This window comes from Pleurodeles waltl, chromosome 7, assembly GCF_031143425.1.
Source record: "Pleurodeles waltl isolate 20211129_DDA chromosome 7, aPleWal1.hap1.20221129, whole genome shotgun sequence".
Taxonomy (NCBI): domain Eukaryota; kingdom Metazoa; phylum Chordata; class Amphibia; order Caudata; family Salamandridae; genus Pleurodeles; species Pleurodeles waltl.
The window spans coordinates 311,786,556-311,798,753 of NC_090446.1; the positions used below are offsets into that span (position 1 = coordinate 311,786,556).

Consider the following 12,198-nt stretch of genomic DNA (forward strand, 5'->3'; position numbering starts at 1 on the left):
TATCGATTGTAGTTCAGAATACTAAGATATTAGTGGTTTTCATCAAGGTTGCGGTTACATTTATTGTTATTTGCTTTAATACTTGAGGGATAGTAATTGGTACCCCCTTCAACATTTTGGTAGGATGGGATGATCGCCAGGTTACAGATAGCTCAAGTTCTGTATTTTGTTTAGAATATTCAGTACAGTTTGGAATACTAAGGTGCCCGTTGGATTTAGGTGAATTATAGGTTGCAGGTCGTTATTTGTTTTTTTTTTAAAATTATAAACATATTATTCGGTTATTATTGTTGAGCAACTTATTTAGGCACTTTCATCTCTATGTGAGGGCAGCGCACAGTTTTGATACTTAGGTACCTGTCAGTTATGTGCGAATTGTGGAATATAGCCTGGTCTTTGTTTCTTTACTTCGAACCCATTGTAGTCCGTCACTGATGTCAGCTATTCTATTTAGGTACTTTCATTTTTACGTGAGGGTAGCGCAGTTGAGTGCGAAATGTGGAATATCGTCTGTTCTTTGTTTCTTTACTTTGAACCAATTGTAGTCCGTCATTGATGTCAGCTATTCTATTTAGGTACTTCCGTCTTTACGTGACGGTAGTGCAAAGCTCGTCTGGGCACTCCCATATTATTGTGATATTAGCGTACTCACGGTCTGTTTGAATTCGAGATATTTCTTCATAACCAGGAAGTGTGTCACAGGGTTTTAGTTACCGGACGATTGACTATTCAGTCGTATAAGTCATATACTTTACTAGATTACCATATTTGATGATGTATCTTGTTCATGCCTACAGTTTTGGACTCCTCTTGGATTCGGACATTATCCGATATTGCGTTTTCTGTCGGAGGACCATTATTTACATGCCGCGCGCCACTGGATTCAAGGTTTTTTTTTGGATTCCTACCGTTTTTTGTCAGTAGACTACATGCGTGGTTTGAAGTCTTATCAATACGGTGACATGTTATTAGGTTTTCTGGTATGATATTATAGTATGTTGGACAAGGTGATTTGTTATTAGAACTTTTGCGCATTGTTGCACGGGTTTTTTCACCGGAGTTGTCATGATGCAATTATGATTGCTCATGGTATTGCAGAGTTCCGTAGCGATGGCTTATTTCATTGGGATTTTTCACAGCTTGGTGTCTAGGTCCCTTTTTTTTTTTCTTGTGGCATGCTCTTCTTTTTTCACTTTGTTGATTTTTTTCTGGCACTTCACTTTCTTTCTATTTATGGGCTCAATTTTAAGGAGGCATGGTGGTATACCTTTTGTATACAAGTCCTCACATTTGTTTCAAGTGCTCTGTTGTAATGAAATTTCAGCCCTGAAGAAGTCGTTTGGGTCCATGCCCGAAGACGAAACACGTGTTGGCTGTATATCTGTTAAATCACATCGAAGGTTGTACATCTACTAACCTTAACAACGGAGTACTGAAAACGCACTGAGCTGTTCATCTGTATACACACCACGGAGGAAATTGTATTGCCTAGTGGAATCGGGAGTATCCATGAATAAACTTTAAAGGACTGGAATCCATTAATGGACTGTATTTGTGATGATTTTTGGATCTACGGTAGTGTTACTTATGAGATTACAATTAGACGGCTATATGTGATTTATTTATAGGTAATTATTAATGAGTGCATCACAATTGTTTCTGTGTGTGTTTACAAGGTAAACCAGTTGGGAGTGTTCCCCTGTGAGTTCACCATTTTTACACAACATATACTATCCTTGAGCGCCATTTCCCCCCCCCATCGTGCACCCTATCTAATCAGTCTTTTAGATGGGCAAGGGATATACGGTGCAGAGGTACAAGAGTCACAAGAGCCGGAAAAGAATCAAAATTTGGACACTAATAAGAGGAAAAATAGAATTACTGGGGTGGGTAAAAGATTTTGTAATAGATTAATTGTTTAGTATTGTCATATCTGTTGGTTTTTTTGTACTCTCTTATTTTCTTTTGTTTCCTTTATTATTAAAGGTGCGGGATGTGTGGTGTTGGAAATTACTGCGTCATAGCCCTAGAATTTTAAAACCTGGGCGGATCGGAGGTTCGAGGGTGGAGAGAGATGGGAGGCGGTTGGCGGAGACGGGTGGCCTGTTCCTGATGCATGTAGAAACTTAATAAGGAATTGAAGTACAGCACGGTGTCCAATTGCAACTCATTCACAGAAATGTCTTACACAACACGGCTGCCGTCTCTGGGGACTTTATCTACATTAAATCCAAATTACTTACTTTCCTGCCTCTGCGCTTTATATTGTCCTTTTTTTAAATAAAAGAAGGGCTGGAGCTAGGTGCTGTCCTTTTAAAGAACTTGCGTCGGGCTAAGTAAGAATTTTTTAAGCACTGAACAATACTATCCAGAAAAAGTCCTGTCCGTAGTAAGAAAACATGAACATGTTGAAAACATCGCGTCTTGCGGAAGTAATCGAACTTATCCTTCAACATCAGTATCTAAAAATTACATTACTTAATATTACCTCGACGATGCGCCTCATTCACCTAGTACTACTGTGTTTGACGCCTTCTGTCTTTAAACCCGTTTTCAAGCTCAAGTAAGACTGGCCCAATATGGCCGCCTCACGTTCCACTCAGACATACACCAGTAAGGAGGACGTCCCAGTGTAAACTGCCAGCATCAAAGATGGATGCCCTTGTTGCCTTCAGGGCAACGAATCATAGACAAAAAAGAGGGAGATGGAAAGGTCAGGTCGCCAAAAGCTAGCGTCATTGTTAGGCGCGGGCATCTCTGGTGATTTTGGGGGGGGTGGGAGGGGTTGCTCTTTGTAAGAAGGGGCACAGCTTTTCTTGTCCATCGGCAGATCCACTGAATGGCCCTGCGCCGCCACCAGCCTACAGGGTTGAGACAGTCCCCGCAGGAGCAGCGAGGACCTGGCACTGGCATGTCGTGCTAGATCATATCCCCCGTATCTTCGGAGTGGACACATCAACATTGCCAATGCTCTGAATCCCTATAGGGCAGCATGGACATACAATTCTGGGCTGTCTCACAGTTCGTCGATCCGGTTCCCATCCGTTGCTAGTTTCCAACTAAACAGCCCCCTTTTCTGGTGATTGCTATTTACAGATACTGTTCCCATCAAGCACGTCCAGTTTGATTTTCTCAGCCGTTTCCTCCATAATGTTGCTACGGCTGTTCTCGCATTGACCGCTTGTTGAGGTCACTGTACCTCGCAGACATTTGCCGTAGCTCATCTGATTTGGGATTCCCACGCACCATACACTCTTTGTAAGTTTTTTTTATTTTTGCGAACCTCTCCCTACAAATTCCTCCATCGAAGGGTACGTTAAATTCGACCCTTATTGCCGCATCATCTTTTAAATTTAGAGGGTGCCTACTGAATTGGAAAACAAGCCCATAATACTTATCCAATATACCCCTAACATTGACAGCGCATAGTAGCAAAAGCGCATTCAATATGAAAGAGCCAAAAGGACGTTAATTATTAGTTTTTCGAGGATTTCCTCGTTTTCTAGTTGTCTTCGTGCAGCTAGTACGAAAAAGAGGGGCAGCCAACTAGATAGTATTTCCTGTTTTCTTTCTCGGGTTCCCTGCGTAGTGCTATGTGTGTTTTATTAACGCATTGCATCGTCCCGTTCACCCTAACCACCTATGTCTACCCTATAAGATTCCCTGCAAGCGGGAGTGGAGCTTGGTAGGAGCAATTTCCTTTTACCATTCATGTTGTTCTTACTGTCTACTGATTGGCGAGCAGGCCACTTTCCCCATTGGTATCCTCACCCCGGTCTCCTAAGATCCTCTCAGTTTTCTTACTCTGTTTTCAGCCCAGAAACTCCTTTCGTCCCTCTTCGGGTGTCTGTTGTGGGGACATATTTGCAGACTGTCTTCCAACACTCCCTTCCAGACTGCCAGTCTTATGCTTATTGGACCCTCCTCCGAGTTGCGCGCGCATCCTCCCTGGGCAGCTGGGACTAGTTGGCGCGAGATAGAAATGAAAAAAGAACAGAGCGCGGGCAACTTCTGAGCAGAGCCGGGGGTGACCCCATACGTCCCCTCTAGGACTGGGGACCCCCCACCCCCGTCATACAGCAGGCTGACGTGCAGCTGCATGGAGGATGGCTCGGCGGAGTCGCAGGTGAGTATTTTTGGTGAAGCCTGTACTCACACAGAGCCGAGCCTGGCCACTGCTAGTAGACCTGGGTCCCAATACAGGCGAGAACTGTCACTGGGATCCCTAGACTCGGTCTCTCGCAGGGAGGCAGCGGGCACGAGATAGTTTTGTAAAGACAGGACCAAAATAGTCGAAAGTCAGTTCGGTACCTTGTTAAATAATTTACAAATCTATTTGTTTTTGCTCTGTTATGGTGTGTTTTTGGGATGGCATGGAACTGTGTGTCCGCGTGTCTTGCCGACTGTATTTCTGTGTTTATGCCTTCACCCTTGAGTCTCTTGCCCGGTTTTTGTGTCTGGATCCCGCCCATATTATGGCTTCCCTCTCTTCCATAGACGCAAAGGTTGCCCGCCTATTTTACTCTTACTTTCAATGGCGTCTACAAAGTGATTTTTTTTTTTTATAAGTCTGAGTCTCATTTTTCACGCTTTGTTAGTTTGTCCTTGGCTTTTTCACATGACAAACTAAGTAACAGTTTAATATTATTAGGGGTTAAATTGGAACCTCTTTTACGCATCCTTTTGTGTCCCCTTTGTATCTGACATTCAGCCATATTAAACACACATTTCTTGTTTATGCGCGTTATAAACGACCTTTAGTGGGCGGTTTTGCATCCGGACAGATTAAACCATTTGGTAACCATACTTTGTTTATTCAAACTTGAAATGTGTTGCACGTTTCTTTTTGCTTGTTTATCTTTAGACATAGAGTGCTTTGTGTCTTCACACTGATCACGGGTTACCTCTAAAACCTTAAGTAAATTGCGTTATATTTCTTTTATACAGCTAATTGTATATGTGTTATGAGCATTTGTATAACACGTGCTAGTAGAACGACCTTGTAGTATAGCGGTAAGTTCTTGATTAGACTCCGTGTGTGTGTTAAGTGGTTGTGAGTTTTTCCTCGAAGATTAGGTTTGAATCGTCACATGATGTGTGTGAGGATGATGTTCTGGTTTATTCCTAGGACTCTGGTGTTCCCATTTCTGATAAAGTTTGAAGATTTTCTGCAAAATTATAATGGCCATATTAGTTTGAGCGGTGATATCTTAAACATCGTGGTATGACTCTAGTGCGGGAAAGGGGAGTCGGGGGACTTTTATTGTGATTTGCCTTTTTTATTTTTTATTTTTAAGGTTGGTTGAATTCATATTGCAGTTTACCTGTGTGCAGTGTTGCTGGCCCTGTAGCATTTCTGAGTGACGTATGAATGACTAGCTTGTGATATTTTGTCTGTGTTGTGTTTGCTATGACCACGGAGTCCCTTTGGTCATCATGCATAATGCCCACACTTTAAGTGTTGTCCACACACTTCAAGACAATCTGTAGTAAAGATACCTTCATGTCCTAAGTGTTTCATTTTTTTTCTAATCACTATGCAGGACAGTGGCAACTCCTTCACCACCAGTGCCCCCTCAAACCTCTGTAAAGTAAAACATTCTACAAACAACTTTGTGGATAGAACCATTGTATTGAGATACAACTACTGTTATATTGTCAAGGGGATATGGAAAAAAAGTAAGGTATAAAGTTACTGGTTTACTGCACCACCTCTCAAAATTTAATAAAAATCCAGAAATTAAACGGAACCACAAAACTACAAAAAACCTAACTTGTTGAAGTCTAATAAATAAAATGAATATTATTGGTTGTCATTTCCCAATAAAGATTATTATGAACAACTATACCGCTATTGAATTTCTTTGAGTTCAAATTTTTCTTCCAAAACTTTTAACATTTCTTGCCTTGATTAAGGGCTGATAAAATTACCGTTCCCACTTTCGTCTGGAGGAAAACCAGGACTCAATGGCCCTTAGTCACCCGTACCCACTTTCTATGTGTTCACAAATTTCTTACACCCCTACATCCTGCTCTCCATTAGCCACCCATCAATTACTCAACTTTATATTTGCCAGGAACCCTACTCTAAGGTTACCAGTCCCATTCTTTGCCAAGGACAACCTATCAAGGTGCCACCCTTTGCCATCTTGTAATCTTACAACAGTCGTAAGTGCCTGCATAACAGTTTAGTTGTATTACTCAAACTTTCGATTTCCTAATTCTTCCATACCTGCTAAGCATGTATTTATTGAGTTACTTTCACATGCGTTTTCTTCACTCCATTCCTATCCCTTTAGCAATTCTGGCTTTTTGTTTGTGTGCCCTCAATGCATTTCTCACTTCTAAGCATCCCAAAGAACAACTCTTATTGGTTGCATCCAACCTTGTTTGCTTTTGAAGATTGAGTGTTCTCAGGATCCTAAAAATACATTCACCAGTGGTACCCTATCTCGTAATATAATATGCCCACATCATCTTTCCCAGCTTTCTTTCCCAATTTTCCTTATCACACGTAGCCAGTTATATTGACCTTTTTGATTACATAATTTATTCTTGCCACAGCTTCATTTCTTCTTGGATGATACTAGGAGATTTACTTGTGTATTGTGCCTGAGCATTTCAAATATTAAGTTTAAGTCCAAATAAAAATGGAACACCATTATTGGTCCGTTTCACAAATCAATCATCAAGTAGGTCCGTCAGATTTGGTATTTGCTTTATCAACAATCTTCATTTATTCCTATTTAGAGAGTACATCACACAAAATAACTATGCATTTGTTTGTACCGTTGCTTTGGCATATTGGGCACACAATTTCATACACAGTTTTGAGGTAGAGCGTGCAAGCGCTTTGACCCGTTGTAAGTACTGTTTTTTTTTTTTTTTTTTTTTTTTTAACCACACCCATCATTTTCACTCGTTCATGGGCTTTCCTTTAAAAAATCAATTGATGTAATTGGTAGATTTGTAAAAATTGGGTTTCTGGTTGGCTAGGGTATGCACCTAAGCAATGCAAAACCCAACACTAGTCAGGGCGAGGGAGTTGCATACCAAAGATAACCAACCCCTGCTTTACCCCCTTAGTAGCTTGGCATGGGCAGTCAGGCTTCTCCCCGAGACAATGTGTAAAGTGGTTGCACATCATACACCACACACGTGACACAATATACACACCACAAAAGAAACACAATACCAAATGATATAAAAATAAACTGTATTGAATAAAACATCAATAGACCAAAAACAACATGCATCAGTAATACCCGGCTAACACAAGCAGTTGTCAGAATGTTACACAGATTACTAGTACTCTGCGAAAACGAGCAGAAGCCAGGTAAACAAACTGGTCACAATTAATATCCTGCAACAGCAGCAGTCGTCAGGTTGTCATTGTCACCAAAAATGCACATCAGAATAAGCATAATATCAGAGATGCCAAGATATCATCCTGAGGCTCATAGTAAAATATTCCCCTCCGGCCCATTTCACAATAAACGTGTTGTCATGAATACCAAAACTTCATCATGAATACATATAAAAGGAAACATTCCCATTTGGCACATATCAGGATAAAACATTGGGGAACAATCATTGCTGTGCCTGCCACAGGTTCCCTTGTAGTATAGGTTACCAGCACAACCCCATAAACCAGTGCACCTGCACCTCTGTGGTGTGGTAGGCGGTAAACAGAATGCAGAGCATAACAACAGTCGCCCCAAAATACCTTCCCTACATGGGCCACCGTATATTTTAATGCCTTTTCTAAGGTATACGGTAAATTAGAAGTAATGGGGAAGGGCCCAGGAGCTCCTGCATTCCTATGCCCATCAATACAGTAAATCACAAGGGCTTGGGGGGTACAGGACCTCTGTAGATGTGTCCTCCATGTCCTAAAAGCTATGGCGAGTGATTGCTTCCACGGACCAAATAGAGGCGCTTTACCCCCAGGGATTATGGTAATTCCTCCCGGCTGTGTTCCCTTTCCCTAGGCTGGGAAAGGGTGCTGCTGCTGGTGTCTGGTGCTGAGGGGGGGCGTACAAGTGATGGGGGTGCTTCACCTCAAGTAAATACAGGTGGGCGATCAGTGGAGGCACTTCGCCTCGAGGACTTACGGCTGTGCCCCCGGCCACATGTTCTCCTCTGGCGCGGCCTGGAAAAGGTGACGGAAAGGCCAGTGCTGAGGCTCCTGTGATGCAGGGCTCGGGGGGGGGGTCCACCAGCCCCCAATGGTGCAGGCGGTGACTGCGACTCCTTGGGTCGAGCCTGGCCACGCCCCAGACGCACCAACCCAGGTGAGTGACAGCCGCTGAAGGGGGCTGTGCCTGAGGGTCTCGGGAGGGCACAGTGGCTACTCCAGCAGCTGCTGCGGTGTGTGTGTCAATCTCCTTGCCACCACCACACAGTGCCACTTTGTCCCGCACCTCACAACAGGGTGATTTTCTTCTGGAGTTAGTCCAGTAACTCCGTTGCCAGGAGTGGGGGGTGCATTTGAAAGGATGGTCTCCCTGCCAAGAGCGACAGCTTGCTGTGCAGAACTGGCAGTGGGGGCTTGAGTTATGGTGCTGGCCAGGGAAGTGAGTCTCGGCAGTCCTACGAGAAGCCGGGCACTGCTTGTCGTATTCTTCAGGGGCTGAGATTTTGGAGAGACGGGGCACGGCACAAGGCCCTGGAGTCACCTGGACAATATCTAGCAAAGTGTGTGTGACTGGCAAAGGTCAGCGTGCCACAGGGCAGCAGAGTAGCAACTCCTGGGAATAGTCAGCACCGTTGCAGGGCAATCCTGGTGACCGCAGCAGCCTGCACTTGCACTTTTGCTGGTTACAGAGATAATAGCACTTTTGCCAGTTACATGGATAACTGCACTTTTGCCGATAGGTTTCACTGCTGCAAACTTTTATTTCCCTTTGTGTGTCTGCTTTGCGCTGATGGCTGCCATCGGCTCGCTTATGTAAAACTTTTACTTTTCAGTTTATATGGCAAGAAAAGTCTGGTTAGTTATGTGAAACTGTTTACTTTTCATTTTCAATTTATGTGGCAAGAATAGTCCGGTTAGGAGTTTACAATGGTAATAGTTCTAACTTGAGCAAACGTGAAACCCATTGCAATGCAAATGCTTTTTTTTTTTTTGGTCCCTCCCCTTCGTGCTGCATGGCGGTCATGGCGCGAACAGCGTGAACTCTATTGGCGGTATTGAAGCGGTGGTCTTATTGTTCACAGTTACATAATCAGTCATTTCTTGTGGCTCTCACTTTAAAACACTTAGAATTGGTAAACCCTGACATAGAACAGAAATCCTCAAACGGAAAGTGGCTCTCCTAGCACAGCAGGAGAGCCAATACTACAATATTCACTGCATTCGGGAAAATTCGACCCATGATGCTTTGCAGACATTCTTTTTCACAATTTGTTTCCTAGAAGAATGAGACCACCACCAAAACGTTCAGCACAACACACACTGTCTAGGTCATCTTTGGATCCCCACACTAAGTTAGTGGGGGGCCCAAAATAATAACCCCCTCCCACCACTCCGTGTCTTATTAAGCATTTTCATGTCTGGAACTCTTGTTTACCAGATGGGAATAGGTTGTGTTTTAAGGGCCTTGTTTGTAATATCGTTGCTATAGGCCTGCTACCCCTGAAAATATGTAATGCACTATGCTCCCTAGGGGCTACATATATGGTTACGCTACAATTTTTTGTATTGCCATTTTCTATTTTTGTATTATTTATTGCCATTTTCTTTTTGTAGAGTTATGCCCTCTAGGGGCTAACTATATAGTTACATGACCATGTTTCTTACAAATGCTATTTTCATTGTGGTGTCTAGGGTGACCACCTGGCAAGAAGGCACGTTCTGGGAAGTGAGAGTAACAATTCAGACCAAAGGTCAAAATTCAGGACAAATGGAAATTTTTACGGACACACCGAGGAAGGCTGAATGATAATAAAATAGTTGCCAGAGTACCAGTCGGTGGTGGCAACACTCCTTCGCTCCCAAGGAGGCACCGCCTCTGGGTTTATGTTCTTTAGTTGTATTGTACATTGGAGTATTGAACAAACATGCACATATACCTGGACATATTTAACAGTGAGAAAAACTATCAACTACAGGGAGTGCAGAATTATTAGGCAAGCTGTATTTTTGAGGATTAATTTTATTATTGAACAACAACCATGTTCTCAATGAACCCAAAAAACTCATTAATATCAAAGCTGAATATTTTTGGAAGTAGTTTTTAGTTTGTTTTTAGTTTTAGCTATGTTAGGGGGATATCTGTGTGTGCAGGTGACTATTACTGTGCATAATTATTAGGCAACTTAACAAAAAAAAATATATACCCATTTCAATTATTTATTATTACCAGTGAAACCAATATAACACCTCAACATTCACAAATATACATTTCTGACATTCAACAACAAAACAAAAACAAATCAGTGACCAATATAGCCACCTTTCTTTGCAAGGACACTCAAAAGCCTGCCATCCATGGATTCTGTCAGTGTTTTGATCTGTTCACCATCAACATTGCGTGCAGCAGCAACCACAGCCTCCCAGACACTGTTCAGAGAGGTGTACTGTTTTCCCTCCTTGTAAATCTCACATTTGATGATGGACCACAGGTTCTCAATGGGGTTCAGATCAGGTGAACAAGGAGGCCATGTCATTAGATTTCCTTCTTTTATACCCTTTCTTGCCAGCCACGCTGTGGAGTACTTGGACGCGTGTGATGGAGCATTGTCCTGCATGAAAACCATGTTTTTTTTGAAGGATGCAGACTTCTTCCTGTACCACTGTTTGAAGAAGGTGTCTTCCAGGAACTGGCAGTAGGACTGGGAGTTGAGCTTGACTCCATCCTCAACCCGAAAAGGCCCCACAAGCTCATCTTTGATGATACCAGCCCAAACCAGTACTCCACCTCCACCTTGCTGGCGTCTGAGTCGGACTGGAGCTCTCTGCCCTTTACCAATCCAGCCACGGGCCCATCCATCTGGGCCATCACGACTCCCTCTCATTTCATCAGTCCATAAAACCTTAGAAAAATCAGTCTTGAGATATTTCTTGGCCCAGTCTTGACGTTTCAGCTTGTGTGTCTTGTTCAGTGGTGGTCGTCTTTCAGCCTTTCTTACCTTGGCCATGTCTCTGAGTATTGCACACCTTGTGCTTTTGGGCACTCCAGTGATGTTGCAGCTCTGAAATGTGGCATCGTGGCAGCTGCACGCTTGACTTTTCTCAGTTCATGGGCAGATTTTTTGCGCCTTGGTTTTTCCACACGCTTCTTGCGACCCTGTTGACTATTTTGAATGAAACGCTTGATTGTTCGATGATCACGCTTCAGAAGCTTTGCAATTTTAAGAGTGCTGCATCCCTCTGCAAGATATCTCACTATTTTTGACTTTTCTGAGCCTGTTAAGTCCTTCTTTTGACCCATTTTGCCAAAGGAAAGGAAGTTGCCTAATAATTATGCACACCTGATATAGGGTGTTGATGTCATTAGACCACACCCCTTCTCATTACAGAGATGCACATCACCTAATATGCTTAATTGGTAGTAGGCTTTCAAGCCTATACAGCTTGGAGTAATACAACATGCATAAAGAGGATGATGTGGTCAAAATACTCATTTGCCTAATAATTCTGCACTCCCTGTATATACACTCCAAGCAGAATTTGACAGCTGACATGAATTATAGGGCCAGATGCATCGCTGTTCTTCTGAACGTAGACTTGCAGTTCACAGGTTGTTGTACTACTAGAGAGTGTGAAACATAGAGAAATGATGGTGAGAAAGGAGGCAAGAAGGATATAAACAGATGGAGAGGAAGAATGTTGGAAGAGTGAGAAGTTAGAGAAGGGGAAAGTAAGCGAGGACAGCCAGCTGAGAGAGAAAGGACTGATGGTAAAAGAGAAAAGAATATTATCGGGCATAGAAAGGGTTGAAAAAGATACAGAAATATGGCAGATAAAAAAGCCTTCTCTCCAGGGTGCTTGCTACCTGAAAAAAATTAAATGATTGTGATGAGTTTATCAGCAACTCTAAGAGCTAATGGGGAGCCTTTCTTACACTGTGTGAAGTACATTTGTAGCTCAAGCTTACAAGACAGTACAAGAACTTACAGGGGGTTAAAGCCTGAAATTGCTTACCTTTGGTTGTCTGTGTCAGTATTATTTGCCTGCTTCTTATTCAAAAGCGT

At 42.7% G+C, this 12,198-nt stretch overlaps 1 protein-coding gene across 9 annotated transcripts in view; it reads left to right on the forward strand.

Annotated features, from left to right (window-relative positions):
• The first annotated feature begins 599 nt into the window (after positions 1-599).
• MYBL2 (MYB proto-oncogene like 2) overlaps positions 600-12,198 on the forward strand; it is a 337,297-nt gene continuing 325,698 nt past the window's right edge. For 2 of the 9 annotated variants that reach the window (XM_069243769.1, XM_069243763.1), the window contains exon 1: positions 2,750-4,126. In XM_069243769.1, the coding sequence (XP_069099870.1) occupies positions 4,107-4,126 (20 nt within the window). In that variant the 5' untranslated portion in view covers positions 2,750-4,106. Of the gene's footprint in view, positions 1,887-2,749; positions 4,127-12,198 lie in introns of those variants that run through there. The other 7 variants (XM_069243766.1, XM_069243761.1, XM_069243768.1 and 4 more) reach the window with 7 other exon arrangements.